The sequence below is a fragment of the Hyposmocoma kahamanoa genome, unplaced genomic scaffold (genome assembly GCF_003589595.1).
Source record: "Hyposmocoma kahamanoa isolate Upper Pololo Valley unplaced genomic scaffold, ASM358959v1 65, whole genome shotgun sequence".
In the NCBI taxonomy this organism is placed as follows: domain Eukaryota; kingdom Metazoa; phylum Arthropoda; class Insecta; order Lepidoptera; family Cosmopterigidae; genus Hyposmocoma; species Hyposmocoma kahamanoa.
Window position 1 is genome coordinate 4,733,657 of NW_020653853.1, and position 26,641 is coordinate 4,760,297.

The window sequence follows — 26,641 nt, forward strand, 5'->3', positions numbered from 1 at the left end:
ACCTGACAGGCAAATGACTCCACTCCACCTGATGTTAAGTGGAAAGTGGTATCCAAACGCGAAGGAACCTAGTGCAGCGATGGAATCCTCACTGCACTAGCCGCCTCCACCCTGCCTGCCTACAATATGCCTCTTCACGCCTCGTTTGAAGGACCCCATATCATAAGAGGGAGGGAAGACATGTGCCGGAAGGGAGTTCCATTTGTCAACAGTGCGGCAGAGAAAGGAGCCACCGAACCTTTTAGTACGCGATGGAATGCGGCAGGTAGTGAAACGGTGACTACGAAGGCCAGCACGCGTGCTTCTGAGGAGGAACGGGGAAGGGGGGATGAGGTTGAACAGCTCCTCAGAGCACTCACCATGGTACATGCGGTAAAAGGCGCTAAGCGATGCAACATCTCTACGCAGTTGCAGAGGTTCAAGGCGTGATGAGACCTCTTCGTCGCCTATAATTCGAGTAGCACGACGCTGTAATTTATCCAAGGCATCGAGTAGGTACTTGGCGGAGCCGTCCCACAAGTGCGAACAATACTCAACGCAAGACCGGACCTGTGTTTTGTACAGCAGGCATAACTGGTCCGGCGTGAAAAATCGTCGCACCTTGTTCAGGACTCCGAGTTTCCGTGAGGCTGTTTTGATCACAGATTCGATGTAGCTCACTAGGGGATGAATCCGGTTTCGCGTACTTTCCGTTAACACATTTCAATAAATTTGGCAAATAGATGTAAAAAAAGTCGTTGAAAAATCAAATAAAAGATACGACAACAAGCACATACAAAAAAAAAATCATGAGGTCCGCTGGTTCGTTCCGTGGCTTAGTTGGCATAGCGTCTGGCACTATTGGCTAGAAGACGTCGGTTTGAATCCGGCCGAATCGAAGGATCTTTTTCTAAGTGTTCGATCTTTGTATTAATAATTATAACAAACTAGTGCAGTAATTTCACATAAAAAAAGAAATAGAAATTTAAATAGATACTCGGTACCTTTTCATTCGAAACGCATTGTCGTTTTGCTAAAAAGTAAGCCAGTACCAATTCAAGAATATGAGATATTCATTAGCTGAAAAATCGCTGAAATTATTTACCACGAGCTTTCCGGTGAAGGTGAGAGGGTTGTGACCTCGGAAAACGTGTTAAGTCCCAAACCCGAATTGGACCAGTGTGGTCGTCTATGGCCTAAAAACCCTGAAAAATGTAGTTAGCAATGAAGGTGTTACAATATATACAATTTTTTTTTATGTTACTAAGTGACGGGGCGAACAAATCCTGCGCATGGTGGTAAGCGATACGCCTGTCCCTAGCGGTTGCAGTGCCACTCAGAACTGTAAATCGTAAAGATCCGAGGAGATTTATAGGCGACTGCATCAATTGCGTATAAATTCCAGATGTAGCGATGCAGTCGCGCGTCTGTATCGATGAAAATTGCGCGCGTGTTTAAAGGTAGATGATTAACGTTTGCATCACAGCCAAAAGTCGCCATGTGTTACCGCTTTAAGACATAAGTTGACAAGTCCCAGGGGTCTGTAATTTCACCAGTACCCTTATCGTTCAAAATCGGCACGCAGTAATGCTCACAATAACACTTGGTGGAGAAATAGGTAAGCAGTATTTCCTTGCACGAACCCTTTCACAAGGAGACTACTGCCGATATTAATGTGTTAGACATCTACACAGATTAGTTGATTTTATTATAAGTACCAGAACAACGAAATATATTTTTTGGCTCTATAATAATAATAATAATAATAACGCACACACTCAACATAACCCCGCACTAGGGAAACCCTGTGTCGCGGGTGCCATGGACACACACATAGACAACCACAAATTACACCCAAACTCACGAGAGAAATAAATGTAGGCCATACAAATATTTCTCCCGGCCCGGGAATCGAACCCGGGGATCTCTGCGTGGCAGTCCGGTATGGTAACCGTTCCCGTCCGGCGTAACCGTCCGGCCACGGAGGCAGTTAACAGAACGTATAGACCAGAACTTATTTTGAAGAGTTCGTTTTTTTGTTGTGTTGTGTTGATCATATAAAGCGTCCACTGTGCTAACTTCCGGGCAAGCGAAGTCGTCGAAGTCGTTAAAATAATTAATTAATTGATAAAAGTTAAATATCTAAAATATTGAAATTCATAGTGCTTGTTTTGCTCTGAATGATTTACCGAAATCAATTAAATGCGGTTGTTTTAAGAGGCACTGACAAATTGTTCGCTCTTTTTGAATCACACGCCGACTAATGGAGTGCACTAATTGGTGCAATTTGAAGCATTTCGATACCTTTTAATGTTTGCATTAATTTTAACCTCTATCAAATTTATTTTGTCTGAATTTTCATAAACTTAATATAATTGATTAAAATTAGCACCCTTGGTCTAATAAGGCCACATCTGCAAAATGACAACTTTACAAGAAGTTAGTTTATCTACTGTTGGATTACGGAAAAAATCCCATTAAAAAAATCATATTTTATAAAATAAATATTTTTCCGGATATTTTTCCTAAATGTGTCCTATATTTTTCCGAATTTGACGTTGATACCTGCCAAAAGCTGGAATTCTTGAACGAAAACGATGGAGCCATTAAAGAAGTTTTTTTATCGCTGTTGTCCAATAATTTTAAATGTCGTTTTTCTCTAACTTGCTTTTAACTACACAATTTTATTTTATAATTTACATTAAATAAAATTTCAAAATATATTTTTAAATAAAGAACATAATGAGCATAAAAAAATGAGCCTTCGAATTATACCTATTTTTCAGAAATTTTTCCACTATTTGAATGTTTTCGGAAAATTACCCAACAATAGTAGGTTTAGTGACTCTACGAACGAAATTATAGGTTTTTTACGCTTAAAATGGAGAGTTACAAAATTTCACATATACATTTGCTTTATTTATTTTGTATTATTTTTTGGATTTTCAGTGACCAAAGCATTTTTGACGTATGATGACATATGATTTTAATATGCCAAGGGTACGAATTAGTGTGTTTTTCAAAACAAACCTTTTTACAAAATCATGTATTTGGCATTTTTTGGTCTGTATGTTATATCGATAAAATAGGTGCCATCTTTGCGATTTAAAGCTCTGAGTAACACGGCAACGCTATGGTGTGTCGCTTATCACCAGACGCAAGACTTGTTCGTCCTGTCTAGTGATGCATGCTATCATTAAAAACAACATCAATAAACCGATATAAATCGAGCTACTAATAACACAAACGCGATTATCTCTCCCGACAGCTATTAAAGCTGGTAATGTATGAACTGACAAGTATTAGGGCGAGAATTGTATGAGACTTTATCACGTAATAGAAAAGTTACTGCTGACCGGCCCTCACTATCGTTAAAACGTCAACCTGTAGGGTGGCAATAGTCTCATATTATTTGGGATGGACGAAAGTGATAGAGTGAAATATGTACGTTGGGTTATAGAGTCATGTTTATTGCTCGCTCCCCAGAATACGATAAAATGTTTGAAATAAAAATAAAATGTAAACTTAATTACTAACCAAACAACACATCATCACATGTTTAAGTAGACTATAAATCTGCCCTAATTTTTCAGACATTGGCCCCTGACGTTTTTGTTTTTGAGAAATGTCAATTACGCTGATTTGTTTAACAATAAAACAAACTAAAGTACCATCACACTATGATGGCTGTTTTGACGTTTGTCCGCACATCAAGTTTCGTATTAATTCCTAACTACCGTTGAAGGAGCTAATTGCTATACATTGTTGTCAATGGTGACGTGCAGCAAAATTTATGGAGGTATTTATTATTTTACAACACAACTCGGCATTTGTTTATCGAAATTCGAAATTTTTAAAAATGAAATCTAAAACGATCGTCACTTATGGGATCGCTGGCCAGCACATCTTCTACCTCCGGCAAACTCGCGTCAAAGCTCAATGCAAAACAAAGCAGTTTCGAATTGACGATATATCTAGTAAACATTATTTTCGTTTTATTAAAACTTTTTAATCAGCTATCCCTTGCGATTACTAGTTATCAATCTAAAAACTTATAGATGCGACTCGCACTTGATACAATTTTTTTCGATAATGAATTGTGATTTGACCTCACTATTATAATCTGCCAAAACGGCTTGACCAAAAACGTAAAGAGTTTATTTTTCAGTTCAAATTTATTGAGATGAGCTAATTGAATTTTTTAATCTATTTTATTATACAAAAATGAGCTTATACACTTGTACTATCTGCTCACAAATATGGTTATATAGGGTATTTGCGTGCATACTGTTTTTTTTTTTTCCAGTTGTATAATTTAAGTCAGCCCACGAGACAGAAGATTGATGGCGCACAATAATTTGGAGCACAAAGAGTTGTCTCACTATCAGAACGTGGCAATCCTGGTATATCTGGATTGTAAGGTATCTAAATGGTCTGTGGATCATTACTTTTAAGATAGGTCTTTGGGCTCTTTCAAGTTTGAGTAACGAGGCTTTATGGGCACCACCCCAGAATGATATGCAGTATGTTATTACTGATTTACAGAGGCCCTGATAAACCATAAGTAATGTGCTTCGCTCAGCTGAGTGTCGGAGCTTTTTCATTTATCAATGTGTACACCCAGATATTTAATACAATAAGTTCTGGGAAATGATGTTGGATTTGTCAGTTGTAATATACATTTAAATAAAAGAGAAAACAGTCCAAGTTAAATCTCGTATTTAACATCTTTCTTAGCGAAACATAATGGTTTTATATTTAGTGCGCTAAATAACAAAATCTATAGACACTGTGTGGTAATAGAAACACCATCAATAGATAAGCGGAGGGGTGATTTGGCACTTTACGCAATGGCTGCTATTTCCGGCCCCCAATTTATTTATGGGCTGGTCACACAAAGTGCTACGAGTATATTTCCATGGTAAAGCAGACTGTAGGCAAATACTTGAATGATTTTATTTGCACAATTACAGAAATATATATAGCTTATTGCCCATTTATCGGTTACGCACACGTCAGAATTTTAGTAGACCAATTATAATAATAAAATAATAATAACACACACACTTTTAGGCCCGCACTAGGGAAACCCTGTATCACGGGCGCCATGGACACAAAGACAACTACAAATTGCACCCAATATCACGAGAGAAATAAATGTAGATCATACAATATTTCTCCCGGCCCGAAAATCGAACCCGGGTCCTCTCGGGGAACCGGGAACAGTCCAACATGGTAACCATTCAGCCACGGAGGCAGTTATGTTTATATTATTATAGTTAGATTATAGTATTGTATAATAAGATTCCGCTTTCCCCTTTCCATCATCGGGGGACTAGACGTGGGCTGGGGTTCCACTCCTATGTTGTGATATTCCCCGGATTCGCACGAAGCACATTTATATGGCGAGCGGCTAGGGAGTGGAATTCCCTGCCTGCAGATTTGTTCCCCGTACGCAACTTGGACCTTTTCAAGGCGAGAGTGAATAGGCATTATTTAGGTGTGCATCCTCGACCTCATCGTCACTTTCCATCAGGTGAGATGGAGGTCAAATGCGCACTTGTTATAAAACAAAGGTTATAGTAGGTATCGAGTTCTTAGGTTTTCGCAAGGTTTTCTTAGGTTTCCTAGGTTTTACAAACTTGTCTAAGGGTGTATTTAATAAGCTGGAGCGGTTGCATAATCTATGCATTAGATTTATTTTTGGGTTGCGTAAATTTGGCGTTTCAGAATTTCGATCCTAACTTGTATGGTTATCCATTCGTCATCGTAGGATTTTCGCATTTTATCCCTTCTATACTCTGTTCTCTTTAATCCCACCTCTCCTCCATAGCTCAAAGATTGTTTCGTGTATCTTAGCATTACACTTAGTCGCACCTTACCTTTTCTCTTACTCTTTCTTTAAATTATCCTATCCATTCTTCTTATTCTAACTCCTTCAAGGTTAGAAGCATCTAACTGTGGAATTCCCTGTCTGAATCGGTCAGACGCGCTAAGTCTGTTGATTCTTTCAAAAGTTTACTCAAAGCTCATTGATCATACTTTAATTATTATTCTTTTCTCCTATTCTTACCTGTTTTAAATTTTGTGTAAATTGATATTATTACCGTGTTTCGTACAATCATCAATTTATGTAATTATATGTATGTTTTTTAAATTTATTTATTTTCATTATTATTTTTATTTAGTATTTTATTATTATTATTGTATCTATTTTAGACTCTCGCGTCTCCCAAGGCCTAAAAGATTATTTTAAATATTTTAATGGGAGAAGCGGTATAATTTTAATTATTATTATTATTATATTCTTGATTTGTATATGTGCAGTATGTGTGTTCTGTTGCGCCCTGAAATAATTTTACCTTACAGTTTTTCCTGTAGCCCGAAGGTGCCTGGAAGAGATTGCTATTTACCAATAAGTTGTAGGTACCTGTTGTACCTGTCATTTTTACTATTTTGTATTATTATGTATTTGTCCGTGTGCAATAAAGAATATTTGTATTGTATTATTATGAGCGAGTATTTTAAAGTGCGACTGAATAGGCATCATTTAGGCGAGCTCGTTTCATTGTAGACCCTATTTTTACTCCAGGACTTAGTAGTGGCCAAGAGCACGTCCATTCACTTTAAAAAAAGCAAATTAAATTGATTATTGATGGCCTTCTTGCCAATTTCTTCACCGACTTAATGCGTGCTTGTCGGCAATTTGTTGGTCCGAGTAGCTAAATTTTGATAAACGTGTGCATTAACGCAAAATCTTTTGGATGATTCATTTTTATGGTTCACCTACACATGTTTGTATGCGTTGCTAGGATTCTTATTGTTCTATTTAAACATCGATTATTTACATCAACGAAGACCGTGAACCAAGTTCAAAAGAGTATACACCACCATACCGGATAGTGTTTTTTTTTTATTATTTGCCTACGAACTAAACTAATAAAGAGTGTACAAATGCATAATAAATAGTTTTTCTATTTCTGCCGCCCAGCGGTAGTGTGAAGCTTACTGTGTTCCGGGTTTGTGAGGCACATGGGGCTTGTCAACTTATGTCTGAGCGTGACGGGCGTAGCGGCAGTATCCCTCCAATCTTTGCGATTTAAAGTTCTGAGTAGCATTGTAACTGCTATAGACAGGCGTGTCGTTTACAACCAGGCACACGAGTTGTTCGCTTCACTTGGTAACATAAAAAAAGTTGTAATTATATAAGCGTTTAAAACATATATAAGTTTCCGTCCGTAACCGTTTGGTGAGCAGAGTAAGGGACACGTACCGAATATTGGATACGTGCACAATACTGGATACTCCGCTATCATGAAAACTAAACAACACCACCTTTATTTAAAAACTAAAACTACTTCGTCAATGTAAGTTACCAATATTTTGTTAGTTGTCTGCACCATTTTTGCCTTCAGTTCGCTGTCAACATTTAAAGTGTATTTTTCCGTTCGAGGATTTTTTCAGATCTTGAATTCAGAATGTTGTTAAAGTATTGTAAGTTTGCTAGCTGAGCTAAGCGCATAGTTAGAATACAGAACTTGACGCATTTTAGCGATAATTGCTCAGTAATTTTCGTAACCATTTACTGTACAAGTAGGTAGTTACCTCAATATTGGATACTTCGGTATCCATAATACTAGATATCCGATATTGGGGTACCTACAGCAATGGTTGTATAGTGTCTTTCATATTTAAATGTTTAATTATTTGTTTCGATGGGGATCATTAAAAATGATGATCGTTTTGATTTTTTTGCCTACTGCGTTTGCAAATTTAAAAGGATCATTTAAATACATGACCTGGCTAATAGAGCTTACCCTATACTGGATATACAATACTAAATAGTATACCCTGTACGGGATATTCTAATGTAAAGTCTTTAGATAGACAGTGACTGTGACTGCAATAAATACACATACTTAAATATTATATTAGTTTTTTTCGAATGTTCAAAAAGTATCCGATATTTGGTACGTCTCCCTTAATATGCGAATGAAAGCATGACGCATTGTCTATGACAATACCAAGATATTTAAAATCTATGCAATCATAGAACTGACAATCCAACTGTAGAAGCCTTAGTTTCCATAGTCTAAGGTAGAAGCAAGGGCTGGTGATCCGTCATACAGGGACTCCTATTTCGAACACCAGACTGTCACAAACGTTCCTAAATGCTTTTTGCTTATAATGTAATAAAAAGAAAGGATGTCATGTGGAATTAATGTAATTATTCAGGCGTTAAATTCCCTATATTACTTCCTTGTAGAAGTCTAAACATTTTGTAAAACGCAACAATGTTTTAAGTTACAACAACTCGTTTGTGTCTCCTCTTCTATCGGTCTGTTTTAAGAGATAAGTGGTCGTAACGTGTAGAATTGTGTGATTTTATTATGTAATATTGTAATTGTAGTCTTATATTGTTCGTATCTGTTTCAGATGCAAGCTACTCGTACCATCCGGCGATACACGATGATACGTTCGTACGTCGGAAACAGCGGCGCAATCGCACCACATTCACATTGCAGCAGGTAGGTAGTTCAGTAATATACCGCTGCTTTTATACAATAACGCAGTATTGCATAATTAATTGCATAGTAAGACTTAAGCCTACAGCGACGAGAAGAGCAAGCGGATCTTTTCAAGCATCCGTTTTCTTACGTATGTATATATTTTTAAAATAAAACACGCATAGTCACACGTCAATTTTTTGTTATCGTAGTATTCTGCAACTTAGCGTTAATAGTGTGATATTTCTACATTTATTTGTGTCCAATAGGTTTATAAATATTTAGTATGTTGTTGTTGTTGTTCGTATTGATGGGCATGAGAATACATTATAGGCAGAGAACAAATAAGTAATGAGAACGGACACTCTCCGCCCCTCCCTAGCTTTGGATACCGCACCACGCCCCGCACATTGACGGTCATATTGAGTGAACGAGAACAAGGCCGTCGACGAGCCGTTTTCGCTCTAAGACGGCTTTGATATTTGAACATAGTTTTCATTTTTTCATTACGAAATTTGTACGTTAATATATAACATAATTGTACGTTACTATTTATAATGGTCGTGAATTGGCTGTGTACGGTTGTTTATAATCATCTAAACGGGATAAAGTGAGGGTTTCTTTCGTTTTTTGAAAGATGAAACGAAATAAGTAAAAAAAAACTTATGACTGAGACACATTCAGTTATTGTTTTCTTTAGTAATATATAATGAAGCCTTGGTAGCCTAATGGTTTCACCTACTGCTTCTCAAGCATAGGGTCGTGGGTTCGAATCCGGGCTCCCACCTCTGAGTTTCTCGGAATTTATATGCGAAATTTAATTATTTTTTTATAAAAAATAAGTGCGCATTTGACCTCCGTCTCACATGATGGAAAGTGACGATGAGGTCGATGTAGTACAATAAGATTTTAGGACTTCATTAGCATTTTTTCATTGATTTATGAGCTTATTCTTTTATCAACTCAACTCACAAATCATTCAGATTGCTAACCAGGTGAGGTGTTTACTTTTTAACAATTAGTTAGCATTATTAATACAAAGATCGAACACTCAGAATAAATCCTTCGATCCGGCCGGATTCGAACCGATCCATTTCTCATAGATGGCGCTACGGCTAAAAAGTCGTTGAAAAACCAAATACAAAGATACGACAACAAACACATAGAACAATTCCTGAGGTCCGCTGGTTCGTTCCTTGGCTAAGTTGGTAGAGCGTCTGTCACGGTATGCTAGAATCCGGCCGGATCGAAGGAATTTTTTTCTGAGTGTTCCATCTTTGTATTAATAATTAGCAGAATAATATGCGAACTAGTGGAGTAATTTCACATAAAAAAATTTAATATCAATTCAATAAAAAATTAAATACAGTGAATAGCGAGATCTAGCCGGGGCTGGTAGCTGTAAAGGTATCTAATTGGGCCATGAAATACTTTCATAGATTTCTCATAGATGGCACTATGGCTGAAAAACAAAAATCGTTGAAAAACCAGATACAAAGATACGACAACAAACACATAGAAAAATGCATGAGGTCCGCTAGTGCGTTCCGTCACTTAGTTGGTATAGCGTCTGGCACGGTATGCCAGAAGACGTCGGCTCGAATCCGGCCGGGTCGAAGGATTTTTTTCCTAAGTGTTCGATCTTTGTATTAATAATTATAACAAACTAGTGGAGTAATTTCACATAAAAAATAATTTAATATCAATTCAATAAAAAATGTAAATATGATATAATAAATTTAGATATGGCATAACGCTTATGTCAAATTGAGGCGAGTGCAACGTGTTTTCACAAACTTTTGCCAATGTATGAAACTCTTTTCAGCTGGAGGAATTGGAAACAGCGTTTGCGCAGACGCACTACCCTGACGTGTTTACACGGGAGGACCTTGCTTTGAAGATCAATCTCACTGAAGCTAGAGTTCAGGTAAGCTATCATAGTTTGACCGTAAGCGTGTTTACTTACTGGCATCCCATTCGTGTTCATTCCGAATCCAAGACTATACAAATCTAGAAAACTCGGACCTACTTCTAATGTCGCTTGTGCACTAAGTCCGATTCCAATCCGAGAAAACACAAATATCGCTTGTACACCTAGAGATAAAACATCGAGTATATAACCAGAAATAGAGACGATTGGCTAGCCCGAGTTCGAAACAATTGACGGGTGTCGTCAATGGGTGTACTCAACTGTTTCACTTCAAATCGACCAGTTAACTTGAGCTTTGCTATAATGGACGAAAATTGCAAAATTACATATTTAATTACCGATGAAAGGTGATTCCGTTTGTTTTGTAATTAGATGTTTTGCTGTTTTGCCCATACCACCGAATAGAACAGAACAGCATTGTTAGAGATATTATCTTTATTACAATAAGTATAGAATACTTTTTGGAATATACGGAGACATACACACAGCTCAGTAGTTGGCCTGTCTATATTTCAGTGCAAACGAGAGTTGATATTTATAAGAGCTGTATCGCTAATGTGTTACCAGGAATATATGGCCCTTATTTTGTTCCTATTTCTGGTTATATACTCGATGAGATAAAATGACACTTCGGACACAATTTCGGACCGTCTTCTCTCGGATTCGGGATTCGGAACTGATACGAATTGAATGTAGTGCGCAAATGCTCTAATACTTATACAACAATCACGTCATTATCATCATAATAGATTAGTTTAGGTCAAAGATGGTCATGATTGCCACAGAGTTGTCAGGGTTCTTGAGTCTATTTTTTTTTAATTATTTTATTATTATATTCGCTTAAATCCTAAATAACAAAAAAACAATTATTTACGCTCAAATAAATCAGGTTTTAACCGGTAATTGATTGATTTAATTTTGTTTGTTGAGTTAATTTATTGTCTAATATGTGCGTTCGTAGACTTATCAGGATTTACAATAACAAATGTATCGAGTTCTTAGGTTTTCGCGATTGTTACATATATACCGTGACCATGGGACCTGTAAAGAGCCCGAAACGTCGGTTTGTTTGAAAAAACAAATGTACGCGATTAAATCCGGAAAAATAGTTTTATTTCCCATGAATAACAAATGTAGTTAATTGTTAAAAGTGTCAACTTTTGAAAGTTACCAAAATTGCCTTCAAAACAAAAGTTACTTATATATTACGCTACAGACTAAAAAATACGAAAAATTTAATGTAATCATCCGGGAATTGTCTATTATTATGCTGAATATTATAACTATGGTAGACATTCGTGCATGCTACTTATACGCCAGTTACGCCAGCCTCGAGTTTCCATATCATAATATGTAGCCATGTTTATTTATTAAAACGAATTATTAATCATAAGCAACATAAACTAGGTATGTAGTACAATCAAATCAATGAAAGAAAACTTAGTAGATAAATAAATTTAGATACCTAAAATTTGGGGAAAATTTGGATACATATCTCAATCAGATCAAACCTACCAAGAATATAGAGTGTATGAAAGCATGCGTGTGAAGGAAGCAATGTCTGGAACGTAGCAATTCGAGATGCGTAGACATTTCCTACGCTGTAGCAGATGTACTGAATAATCATTTGCCATCGGGAACACTCGGAAACCACGACTAGTCCCGAATGCTATTGACGATTAGATATTAGTTATTAGTATTTATGTCCACTAATGTGAAACTTCATAAATACGTTCGTATCCGACAAAATACGATAGCAAATTATTATTTCCAATGTGTATAGTGGTGTGAACGATGGTAGCTCAGTAGTAGAACGGGTGCTTCTCAGTTGTGATGTAGACGGTTCGAATCCCAGTGGAATGGTGTTTTTAATTTATAAGTTATGTATACTCACGAATTTTTAGTAGCATTACTTCCACGGTGAACAAAAACATCGTGATTGCACATCGGAAAAAGCATTGGGCTAGTATTCCTTTAAGAAGATCCGTACCCAGCAGTGCGACGCATAACGGGTGGACGATGAGTAATGTTTGTATACAGGGTTATAATTTGTAAAATATTAACAACTCGCACTTACAAACACCATAAACAACAACTTTTGTTCCATAACTTTTAATAATTCTTTAGAGTTTACTTTCGTACAAAAATAAAGAATTTGTATCGGATACATTTCGGGGAGTGGGCTCAGGAACTTTTCAATTTAATTCCTCTATCACCGTTCCTCCTTCGGTCGACTAGAAAGTCTGGAACACTCCATCCTTATGTCGTTGATATACCATCTATTCGCATTAAGCACTTTGCTTCCTTCTTTCTGATTCGTACGGCAAAGGAATGGAATACTCTACCAACATCTGTGTTTACCGAAAAGTACAATTTGGGGCTAATCAAGGCTGGAGTGAATAGGCATTTTTTAGGCAAACGCGTCCTATCATCGGTCACCTCGTTGCTTAACATCAGGTGAGATCGTGGCCAAGCGTGTGTATATTGATTACATTTATGTTAAAAAAATATTGAAATAGATCGCTCTAAACGGTGATAACTCTGTGCGGTAACAAAAGAAAGCTTGCCTATTTCATCTGACTACCTTACTATCAAAAACATAGATCTAAAAATCGTCAGATAGTACAATAAAATCTTTAGAGTTTATTTTTGGTAAGCTTCGTAAAAAGTCATATAACAAAATTGCTTTTTTTTTTTGCTTGGGCCTGGTGGTAAGCGACACGCCTGTCCCTAACAGTTGCAGTGCCACTCAGGGCACCCGTCACCCTTTTCATTTCACCAGCACCCTTCAAAACTGGAACGCAGTAATGCTCACATTACGGAGAAATAAGCCAATTATTTCTCTGGACGAACTCTGTCACAAGGCGCTCTACTGCTACTATCATGTTTATGTTGTTTATGGTGTAAGCAATGTAGTCCTGTGAAGTTATTAGTATTTTATAAATAACCCTATTAGACAACATCAATAAATATTAGACAACATTACATACGTTGCTCCGAACCCAAAGTAAGTAGCTAAAGCAAGTGCTTTTGTGCTTTTTTTTTGCCGATTTCCATAACACAAGTGTGTTATGGAAATCGGAAACAACGACGTTATCACAAACACCCAGACCCGAGACAATATAGAAAAGTTAGTTTTTTACACCGACCCGGCTGAGGATCGAACCCGGGACCTCAGAGATGGAGACACTATGAAAACCGGTGTTCAAGCCACTCGACCACGGAGGCCGTCTAATATTAATAAAACGTATTATATATAAAACTATATAGCTACATATGAAACGTATTACCATTCACATACTAACACACCTTTACGTCTCTGCCAAACTCAATTTTACTACAAAATTATGCGGTATATTTGGTAGCGCATAAAGCTATGATTTACGAGTGTTGCCGTCATCTAAGAACCCTCGCAGTCTCATTGGAGCCGACGGCGACTGGCTGTCGGGTTTATGGTCTACAGACACGACGTAAATTGTCGACTTTACTTACATGGTTGTAGAGAGGTGAAAGTGGGTTGGATCGTGTTAATTTATTGTGGTGTCACTTCACATGGCCATTTGTATTTGCGTATTTGATATATTTGGCAAACAATCACCATGTGTAGATGATATGTGCGACAAAGTAATTGCCTTGTTTGCCTATTCCACAAATACAGCAAACCCCAAACTCGTGTTACCGCGATCTGGTCGGTTTCTTGACGCACATCAAAGGTAAGAAAGAATAAGATAAAGAATGAGTAATGAGGGGAAGTTTGAAAGTGGCACCAGTGACGGAAAAGATGAGAAGTAATAGGTTAGCGTGGTATGGACATGTCATGCGGAGGGGAGAATGTCATGTGACTAGAAGAGTGTTAGATATGAATGTGGAGGGATTGTTTGAAAGATGACATGGATAAGTAAGGTGTGAGAATGAAAATGACAGCTGATAGGGGAGAGTGGAAGAAAAGTACTTGTTGTGCCGACCCCACCTAGCGTGGTATAAGGACAGGAAGAAGAAGAAGTTCAGAGTGGCGTGGTTTGGCATTAATATTAGACTGAAATGGTCGATTACTAATCCTAGCTGTGGCCAAAAGACATGTTAAGGATCCCGAAACGCGAATTAGAACCGAAATAAATATAACGTATTTTTATTAAAAAAACCGACGTCAAAAGTTAGCTCCGTTTTGGATGTGTTTGTTACCGTGGTCTCCTCCTCGATAACTGAAACGCATAATTATGGAAGTCCTTGACAAAACGAATCATAATGAACCCAAACACAAGGTACTTGTTGTAGACAGTCGAGGAGTTCCTGTCATCTATCTGCTATTTAAATCATCAGAACTACATCTTTGAAATTGAATTTTTATTGAACGTCAGAATGTTTCATTACCATAAATCTCTAGACAGGGCTGGTAGCTGTAAAGGTATCTAACTGGGTGATGAAATACTTCCATAGATTTCTCATAGATGGCGCTACGGCAAAAAAGTCGTTGTAAACCAAATACAAGCATCCGACAACAAGAACATGGAAAAATTCGCGAGGTCCGCTTGTTCCTCCCGTGGCTTAGTTGGTTTAGCGTCTGACACGGTTTGCTAGGAGACGTCGGTTCGAATCCGGCCGGATCGAAGTATTTTTTCTGAGTGTTCGGTCTTTGCATTAATAATTATAACAATCTAGTGGAGTAATTCCACAAAAAAATTAAATATCATGGTGGGTTTCACCACTATTCTGACATTGAATAAAAATTTAATTACAATTAATAGCGACATCTCTAGCCCGGGCTGGTAGCTCTAAAGGTACCTACTGGGTAACGAAATACTTTCATCGATTTTTCATAGATGGCGTTACAGCTAACAAGTCGTTAAAAAAACAAATACAAGGATCCGACAACAATCACATGTCAATAACATGATTCGATTATGTTTGATAATATCCACAGTAGTTTCAATTACATCTATCTGCCATGTTTCATTGAAATCGGTTAACGGAAACTGGGTGAAATCCAATAAACCGGATTCATCCCCTAATGTACCACCCGCAGGGATAGAATATTTTCTTAAAATTTGAATGAGACTATAAGTACCCCCTTTTCAACAAAAAAGAATCATCTATATGGGTTCGTAAATGTTGGAATAATTCCGTAACGTACACTCAAAAAAATGCAATCCAATCGAGAACCTCCTACTTTTTTGAACAGTTAAAAATAGTTTCATATCCAACGTGTAGCATCCGCGAAAATCTAAGAACTCAATTTGTTATACATGTGCTTTGATATTTCGATAAAGTTCACCAATATTTTTTATTTACTATGATTCCTCAACAGCTGCGTTTAGAAAATAAAAGAATGTTAATAAATAAAGACTCCGATACCCAGTAAACATTTTCACGAATAAATTTTTCAATCGCATTTATTTGCAATAAAAAGCAATATCGCTTTGAAGTTCAATATAAAAGTTTTTTTATAGGAAATTCGTTTTGTTTTGCATTTATTTGCAAGGCTTCACTTTGGCATGCAGAGTGAATGTGTTACGTGAATGGAAAGTGAAGGCATATTGAGCCTTTAGAGACTTGGAGACTTTCTAAATAAAATTTACCTTTAGCAACTTCAAGTTCTACTTGGGAGCGTTGGGGCTTCATCTCAGTTAGTACCTATTTCTGCAGTCAATGTGTGAACTATTGCATTCCGGTTTTGAAGAGAGCAAGGCACATAATTTCACCAGCACGTGTGAAGCTTCCAAACCACATCCTGAAAGAGAATGGCGTTATTAACCCTTTCCATAGGTAAATAAAGGCTGATAGTGAATCTGCCTTTATGGTTAACATGAACGGATCACTGCGGCGCAGAGGTCTCGGGTTCGATTCCCGGGCCGAGAGAAATATTTGTATGGCCTACACTTGTTACTCTCGTGAGTTTGGGTATAGTTTGTGGTTGTCCGTGTGTGTGTTACCCTATGACACAGAGTTTTCTTGGGCAGGTTTTTTTCCGAACGGATACCATACTGGTCTGCCACGCAGAAGTCCCGGGTTCGATTCCCGGGCCGGGAATATTTGTACGTCCTAAGTACATTTATTTGTCTCGTGAGTATGGGTGTGATTTGTGATTGTCTGTGTGTGTTACCCACGACACAGGGTTTCCTTGGGCGGGGCTTCTTTTTATTTAAAAAAAAGATGATGATTATGAATTGAATAGCTCTGCAGTTTACTTAAAGTGTTACATAAACAACATTATTATTCATGTACCGATAAAGATAATCGATTTAATGCGATGTAAAACACTGAGTGACATTGCATCTGTAAAAGGAAGGCGTATCGCTTACGACTTGTTCGTCCCGTCCCTTGATATCATAAAAACCGACCTAAAAATTCGTGGAATTTCGTCTATTTGCCAAGTTTGATTGAATCGGTTACCGGAAAGTGCGCGAAACCGGATTCATCACCTAGTTTGCCACCCTTAGAGGTGGAATATTTTTTCAAATTTAAACGGAATCAATACTGAGGTACCCTCATTCCAACAAAAAAAAAAGAATCATCAAAATCGGTGCACAAATCGTTATCGCGTAACATACATACAAAAGAAATACAGTCGAATGCAGAACCTCCTCCTTTTTCTTGAAGTCAGTTAAAAACAGCACCTACACGCTTCGTTACTTAAACTTCATAGTGGCAAAATCTAAAAACGACACAGCCAACAAGAAAAATACGTAAACTATTTGATGAATATAGGTTTTGGCCTGCATATATCAGTAATTATTAACATTGGAATTATATATAAAATATAATTACGGCCCAGAAAATGTTTGTCACTAGAAATAAAACTTGAGTCGTATAATAAAACAATTTCCCAATCATCATGTAAAGGATACAATTTTGCAAAAGGTATGTTCCACTTAGGGCTGTGGTGGAAGTAATCCAATATTTCGGACAGCTCGTGGCAGCCTTTTTATATTTTTCGGCCGAATTATCACCGACACTCCGCCCGGACGAGGATGCGAATCAAATTGAAAGCCGACTCAATTTTATTATCAAGCTCTTTTAGGGCTGGTACAGCGCTGAAACAATCTGGCTGATTTTTTAATTAAACTCTCACATCATCCGTCCTAACGTCCATAAAGGTTAAACAATAAATCTGTTCATAGTGGAGGTTCATTGTCATCTAACTCAGTGTAACTGCGGTGCTCGATGCTCTATGCATAATGTGACCATAATTATTTTCTCGCAGATTATAAATTTAAATTTTAGTACCAGTAGAGCTCCTTGTGAAAGAATTCGTCCAGGGAAGTACTGCCACATTACCTATTTCTGCCGCCAAGCAGTAATGTCAGCATTACTGTGTTCCGGTTTTAAAGGGTAAGGGTGCTGGCACAGACATATATCTAGATAGACTCCACAAGTACAGCAATTTGTATGAAAACCAAGCGTGCCACATTTTTTGTACCCATTATGACGTCACAAGAGCTATTTAGAGATGGAAACCTCCTTCCGCTCGCTCTAAATCGATTCTAAATATAATAATTTTTGTTCAAGTATTTGTTGATTACAAGTAGTCGTAATAATAATATAGTAGAAAAATACTAGAATAAGATAATTAAGTCCTTTATTTTATTTATTTAAAAAAAATGTTGATTACTTAAAAAATTAAGACTAATTTTTAATCGGCTTCAAATATTGAAATTATTGTCGTTCCAATAAAATTAGCTTATTATATAACATATTTTTGTAATAGAAGATCTTATCGATTAACTTAAATATGAATACGCACGTCAATATATGAACTTGCGACTGCCTTAATTAATTTTATTAGACGATTTTTTGTTGGTACTTGATCAAATTGATGAATGGCAAGATAAATGAAAATGTTACTGCTGACAAAATATGGTAAAATCTGATTAATCAGGGGAGATTTACTTAACGACGACCTCGTGTGAAATTTTTGTGATTTGTTTATTATTTCTCGGATTTCTAACTCTGCTACTCTGCATATTTGGATAGCATCTTCGGTGGAATAAACTAGACCACCTTCGTCCTCGAAAGCAACGAACTCATACATATGACCAACTCCAGGTTTTTGTAAAGACAGCGCACTGTTAATTCTTTGCATTATATATTTTTTTCTATTACCCGTACTACATATCCAGCGATGTATGTAATTATTTGCTCACTATATTCGGACATTCGAGGCAACGTGCTGCAAAAAGTATCGAAATTACAGATACTACTGATAATAGATACTACAAAACTGAAAAAAAAAACGAAACGTTACTAAACGTTATAACAAAATAGTTATAGAATATTTTTATAATATTGCTAAGGTCATGATAATTTTCGTCCCTTTGTTTTCAAAATCGATCAGAATCGAGAACAGTGTGGCCTAATGTATATACCTACATCACTAAATGTTAAATTTGGCCAAACAAATGTACAAACGGCCGTACCACGAAACTGAATGCGTTATACAAAACTGCGTTCGTTCGATATTCATGGCGCATTAACAAGGGATCACAAATATATCGCACCAAGTAAAAGCCGCAATGTATTACAAATATGAGGCATACTCTCGGTTGCATATTTGTTTTCACGAAATTCATACAAAACCAAAATAATTGTTTTTAAAAGAAGTGATGCATCTTCTGACTACAAAATCACTTGCCCATGGAAGGAAACGTCCCTGTTTATCAGTTGACCCACAGTTATGGTGCTTTTGCAGTTTATAATGGCACAATCCTGCGTTTTCACGTTTTCGACTGGTGTTTATCTACGATAACGGTCGAGCGCGTTCTGAAGTGTAGCAGCGGCACGTAAGTGTATTTCACTTACTTTGAGCACGCGAAGTACGTACACTTGCGGTGTCTATCTAGATATATGTCTGTGGGTGCTGGTAAAATTACAAGCACATGCCTGTCAACTTATGTCTCAGGATGACGGGCGCAGTGGTAGTGCCCCTCAGATCTTTGCAATTTAGAGCTCTGAATGGCACTGTAACTGTTATGGACGGGCGTGTAGCTTACCATCAGGCGCATGAGTTGTTCGACCCGTCACTTGACATTATAAAAAAACTATTACTTTAAAAAAAACACATGTTCATGATAGCTACGAAATGTTTAAAAAAAAATAGAAAAGAACTATTCTTGTGGTGGACCCGTTGTAAATATTTTTCGGATGAGTAAATTTTTCTAGGAGAGAATTGCTTACTGATGGTTATAGAAGAGTCATCCCTAAGTTGCACTGCAATAGGACGTGCCAAAGGTGCGCAAGGGGGCCGAGCGGGTAGGAGGTAACTGCCTCATACCTTAATACCATTCCGAGATGAGTGACTTAAACGCGTTACAGTCTTCCAATCTAACATGACCTTCGCATACCCTCTTTGTATTCTCGATTTTGAACTGTACGGATGTAGTAAACAGTAAATTCAGAGTTCGTTAATGTTTGGATGTGTAGACATTCAATTCTCAACTGTTTTGGTGGTTTTGCCAAACTAGAGTGGGTTTTGACAATGGTAGTTAAGTAATGGAAGTGGATTCGAGATCGACGACTAAATTGGTTATAGGTTGAACGTCGATTGAGTTGAGTGGCGGCAAACTTAGACACTAACATGGCGGTTTTCCTGTGGATATTTTTGGTTCGTTGGAACATTTACTTTTGTGCTGTCTATCTGGTCATATTATTATCAATCATCAATTTGTTTTATTTTCAAAATGAATTTGTTTGTTATAATATGACAGGTCATCCATATCGTTTACTTTTTGAAACACTGATTCATTTGAATGTTTTTTTCTCTATTTTCGATAGTATCCACATTATATAGTTATGGTAAAATGTACAACTTAAAGAATGCACGGACAACGGCACATCAGACTACACATTTTTGTTCCAAAATCGCCTCCATTGCAACGGAACAAGATACGTCAATGTGTAGCTTGATGTGCTGGCCTGTGTATATTAATTTACTATGTGTTATATCTATTTATTATTTACGCGAACGTAAAGTTGAAACATTTGCCCGTTTGTCAAACAACAAAATATTACATTTAAAAGTAATACTTAGTTATTGAATGTGTACGTTATACATATATCCACAATTCTTTTTTACATTTTTAGAAAAAAGACAACAAAAGTACATATAATATAGCAATATGTATACTACTGTGAATAATCTATACTGCAAAAAAGTCTAGTGACTAAATAATATATTACATATTATTTAAATAAAGAAGTGAGCAATTTTTAACTTTTTCATACAGAGACTGAACGTAACATTGCACGTATACGTAATAATATGGACTGAAAAAAGTAACAGATATCAGCATCGTGTTCAGGCGTCGAAATTGGGCAATTTTTACCCGTACGGACATAAATAAAACACGTCTGGGTGCGGGTGCAATTTGCCTAAAACCGGGCGACGAGAACGCCGCTCACGAACCGGCTGTAACTGGTTATTTATACCCGGTTTCCACCGCTGCTGAATATTAGAACGGCTTGATGCAATTGCTGGAATTGGTGTAAATACGTAACTAGTATATAATCTTGTTTTTTAGGTTGAAAACATGAAAGTTCTGGTGTTACTAATGGGTTGTTGCAATTGTCTTTGGACAAAATATTTTCACAAGTTCATTTGTGTAAAGCGAAGTAAATTAGTAATACTAGTGGGACGTCAAATGCCGACTTGTGTTTTGTAGGTACAAAACACTTCTTCGGTGATGTTTTGTAGGTAGTAGCTGAGCCAGCGCAAAGACCAAAAAGTCTAAAATACTAGGACCTCGGCTCTGAATGCTTAGCACTTATTTCGAAGGTGAAAGCTCAGTCCATTGGGCCCAGTGCACTTTAGCTTTATCAAACGATGTCTAAAAAATATGGACTGCCTGGAAGACCTAGGATTGTAAGCAGTAGAGATCCTTGTGAAAGAGTGCGTTCAGGGAAGTACTGACACCTTACCTATTTCTGCCGCCAAACAGTAATGTTAGCATTACTACGTTCCGGTTTTGAAGGGTAAGGGTGCTGGTGAAATTACAGGCACATGGGATTTGTCAACTTATGTCTCAGGATGAGGGGCGCAGCGGCAGTGCCCCTCAGATCTTTGCGATTTAAAGCTCTGAGTGGCACTGCAACTGTTATGGACAGGCGTGTCACTTACCACCAGGCGCACGATCATCTTCGTGCCGTCAGTTGATATTGATATATATTGATATGTCATCGGTTATCATCTGAAAAGGATTTTTCTCTTTCTTCCCGTGTTATAATAATCGACTAAACGAAATGTCGTAATTTAGCCTAATGCTCTAAATGGCTTATTTTTCAAATCCGTTTACGCAGCGCGCTGATGTTATTTTGTCTTTTTCCTTAAAAAGATTAATATTTGTACACTAAACGTATAAGTACATGGACTTCCTTTTCACTTTCGGAATGAAGATGTATATAGTTTTTGGTTCTTTTTATTGTCGTTGCTTTTCTCTTGGTTTTGTGTCACAATTTTTGGTCAAATACGTATTATAGAGATAGAGCTTTTTGGGATATTCTAGTTTAAATTTAATGGCAAAGGACTTTTTACATCCATTTTGAAAACCAAATATTTTGTATGTGCCATAAGTGCGCACTCGTTTCTTTCTTTCGATACTTAAATTTATTACTTGGACGAACTCATATATAAATAGCGTACTGTATGTAATTCCATCATTTAATAATTATTATAAAAAAGACAATGCCACAGTAAAGTAAAAGTAAATAACACAGTCCTACCAGGTATTTCGTAATATGATATTCTTTCAAACAAAATGGGATATGTGTAGATGTAGCTGTAAAACGGGCTATGTTAGGTATCTCTCTCCGAGACCGATTGCGCCATTTTGATAAAAAATTTCGCGTCTTTGAGTCCGTGTAATTTTAAAATGACAAATCACGATCTTTTTGTAAGTTCCTTGTCTGTGTCTGCGGAAAGTCTTTGAGTTTCACTGGCTAATAATCAAAATAGGATCAAAATAAGTTCATTTGTATGGCGCTCGTTCACAGGACTGTCCTCTTGAAAAATAATTCCGAAAATTCTCATCGCGACATTGACGTAGGGCTCTCAGTAAAAACAATGGCGTAAAACAAAACACATTAAAACAATGATGCTTGAAGCTTCAACAAAGTTCAAAGCTAGGGTTGCTAATTATGTTTACTATTGTTTTTTGTTTCATGTCAAAGGTTGTTTAATAATTAATGCTTGGAAGTACCTACTACTGGTCAAGTGTCATAATGTTTATACCTTGTTACGATCAAACGAGGCTGTTGGACAACTATAAAATATTTATTACAATGGTGAGTGGTTATAGCAAGTAACAAGAAGTGGCAACATAGCTATCAGACGGGTAGTTGACAAAGGAAGATCTTTAGATACAGAGAATATTTAAAAATAATGCAAGTAACTGGAGAAATAAGTTGTGCGGCGGTGTTAAGCACAGGCCATACAGCGAACGAAGCTAAGCCAACTTATCTTAGCTCACGTAGTTGCATGCAAAGCTAAACTAGAAAAATGCATAGTAAGTAGAGACGTGTCATGCTGTGGATACGTACGGGGGTGAAGGGCGGCAGAAGGGCAACATATTTTACATAACTTAACTGGATCGTTTAGTTAGCTCGGTTAGGCTTAGTTCTCGGTATGAACCGAAGTATGAACTGTAGTTTTATTGTAGATTGATGAAATATGTGTTCATACGTAGCAAAATTAATGTAATAACTGATTCCTAGCACATAAATACACTCACCGGCACGGAAACTTGGCCACACTTGGATTTTGATTTTGATTTGACAATGAAACGGTCATCCCGAGCCGATGTGCACCTAACACCACCACTGCCTGGTCTGCGAGTATAGTGGCCTGTCTCCTGGTATCGTTTTAAGGCATACTGCATTGAAGAACGTGGCACATTCAGAATGATAGCCACTTCACGTTGTGACAGCCCTTGGTCAATTAAAGTTACGGCCTGTGCAACTTGGGTTGGTGTTAAGGGCATTTTTATTGACAAATTTTCTCTTTTAAATATGGTATTAAACACTCAAAAACACAAGACGTCGGTAACTTAACGGTACACTTTGCAAACCTTAAACTTTTATCCCACAACCTTATTGCCCAAATGACCCGCTTCAACTAAAACTTAAAAATTGTGTGACAGTGCACTCAAAAATAATTAATTGCCCTCTTGAAATGAGGGTAAACATTTTTTCTACACACCTTCATGAGAAGTACTTATTAGAAACATTTAAAACTTTTGCAAACGCGAGATTAGTGCTTGGCCAAGATTCCGTGCCGCTCAGTGTAGTATTGTATGTGACCACTAGATGTCATTGTATTGTATAGAATATTGGTGACAAATAGATGGCGCTATTCACAATTGCATAATGTTAAATTGCAATATCAGTTTAATTCGAAGGAAAGGCTTACAATCAAATATGTTTTACTGTAGATCTTTAAAATAATTATTCACACTTATAATTTTAATTATTTCAATATAAACAGTAATCATGTTTACCTAATTTTCGACTTTAAGAAACCTTATTATGCAAGGATTGGATAAAAAACCTATTATCTATCTCAGAGTTCGCTTATCGACTTTTTTTAATGTTTTTTCTAAAATTAAGTATCAGTAAAACGAGAATGCTCTAGTCTCCGTGTCATAAATGATAATAAAATTTGTCACGTAATAGACCTAAGCGTAATAACTAATAAAGAATATTCCCCAGGGAATAGATATCTCGAGAGAGGCAACCCTACCCGCGTGAGACGAACGCTAACGACGTGTCTGAACCAACTTATTCGCTTGTATTTGTTGATTTAATGAAATGAAATTTAACCTGTAAGTTTATTTTACGATTATGTAAAATAATTTACATAATTTTACACTTACTAATAAAAAGTTATGTGAGTGATTTTCAGATTAGTTTTGCTACTTAACCGTAACCTAATATCGGACGCAATTTTTATTATTTAAATATTCAATTATATTATCACGAAATATTAAATAATACTACATCATCATCATCAAACTTAAGAGTTATACTCTTGTCCCTGGAGCATCTTCCAATTATCTCTCCTATAAGCCAGCTTGACCTCCTTATATGACACATCAACGGCCTTTTCCTTTATTAGATCTATGTAGTTGCGCCTAGGTCGACCTCTTCCTCTCCTCTTCTCGATCTTTCCTTAACCATACAGGGCGTCTTTTAGGCCAGGCACACTTTTAAATCTTAATTTCAGTTTTACAACAAAACTATTACAATTTGACTGCACGATCAAATGAGCCTCGATGTTAGAAAAGTTATAAAGTAACATTTACAATTGATGGAAAATTGGTTGATATGTTGTTTTCTGAACTGATCTATGCCTTTATCCATGGTTTTTCTCGGTTGTTCTCAGTTTATTTAAAAGTAGCTGTGTCAACCGCTGTCTAAAGAAAGAAGAAAATAAAATAAAAAAATAAAAATAAAATAAAAGTTATTTCTCGGAAAACGTTTACAATTTCATATTTACCACACTAGGCAAGCCTCAATCATGAAGCTCAGTTTTATCTGTCTTAGCGCTATAGAGGTAGGTACCTATGTATCACACTTTAAAATCATGTAGTATTTTAAGTTTCTACTTTCTAGTAATAGTACATTTCCCGTCGATTAAACTTAGAATCGCAATAAGATTAACAACCAATTTAAATTCGCCTTTCAACGTTGCACATTTTCATAAAACAGCAGGTTTTTGTCGCGTCTGTCGCGAGCCCTCGGAGTTTTTAGGGCACTCCACTCAATCGCTCAAGAGCTCACTCCATCAATCATTTTCGTACTTCAAATTAAATCAGGGGTGAAAACACGACTTGTTTTTTACGAAGGGACTTTTTAAAAGTACAACTTGAAAAGCTTGTTTCATTGTCGCGGAAGCACTTGATAAAAAGTCAGGCATATGATTTGTTTTGATTTTGATTAGTTACAGTTTTCACGTAACAATCTGGCTACTTGTTACAATCACTCATTAAATCATACACGGTATTCGCATTGCCACGAAACTGTAATGCGACAGCCTGTGTGTGATGTTGAAAGTGAATACATGTAAGCCTATACGACGCTGAAGACGCGTTCCGGCTTTGTATGGAACGGGTGCTGGTAAAATTACAGGCACTGGGACGTGTCAACTTATGTATCAGGGTCCACTGATTAATACGCGGCTAAGTGACTAATGGTCAAATATCCGTTTCAAATAGCAAAAGACAGAGCACACAATTCTCTTTTACGAACAGGTAAATTTAGTTAACGTATTCGAATTTTTCGAACCTCTCCTAACGATGCATAGCTGAAATAACGTGCAGCACCCGGACAAACCAATGTAGGTTTAAGGGTGTGATGTATATATATTTTTGTAATATTCTTAGTGTTTAAAAAAAAAAAAAAAAAAAAAAAAAAAAAAAATATCATTAAACAATTTTAATATTCTAAAACTGAGTCGTGGTTTTTTATGATATCTAAAAAAGTCAGCTTGTGACCACAGCCAGTGCAACCTAGCCAAAACGTTGGTATGATAAGTAGTTCTGCAAATACCTCTGAAATTGTTTAACAGCGTTTTTTCCCCGTTTTGTAATATTAGTCTCATCGATTTGCTTACCTTATGAAACTGGTTAATGAAGGAATACGAAAATATACTATAATTGTAACTTTTTTATTAAAAAAAACCGACCTCAAAAGTTTGTGGAATTGCATCTATTTGCCAAGTTTTATTGAAATTGGTTATCGGAAAATGCGCGAAATCGGATTCTTACTAGTTTGCCAACCTTGGAGATGGAACATATTCTTCAAATTTAAATGGAACCAATAATGAGGTACCCTCTTTCCCACAAAAAGAATCAACAAAATCGGTTAAAAATTTTTTTTAACTCAGTCTTTATTTTAAATTTTGTCTGACCAACATCCACTATTTTGCCTGTACTTATAATTATAATGTTATTGATTTTTACGGAGGTAGAGACCTGGCGGCCTGAAATACAGGATCAACCTAGTTCAGGCATCAGTCTTTGCAAATATTGTGGTCTATAACATATCGCGCTGTTAATACAATAGTGTATCAACTCAAAAAGTGTATTTTTTTCGTAATCGATGAGAAACGAATTACTCACTTCCAACAAAATATTATTAAAAATGTATGTTTAGGTTAAAGTTTATTTATTACAGACATCCAAACAATTTCCTACTTGTCAAATAAAAGGAAAAAACAACTTAATATTTTTTAGAAACT

General features: G+C 36.7%; 1 protein-coding gene across 1 annotated transcript in view; it reads left to right on the forward strand.

The window, feature by feature from the left end:
* LOC113231496 (dorsal root ganglia homeobox protein) overlaps positions 1–26,641 on the forward strand; it is a 149,959-nt gene that overhangs the window by 41,047 nt on the left and 82,271 nt on the right. Inside the window, exons 4-5 of the mRNA XM_026465822.1 lie at positions 8,416–8,507; positions 10,312–10,413. Of these exons, the coding sequence (XP_026321607.1) occupies positions 8,416–8,507; positions 10,312–10,413 (194 nt within the window). The remainder of the gene's footprint in view (positions 1–8,415; positions 8,508–10,311; positions 10,414–26,641) is intronic.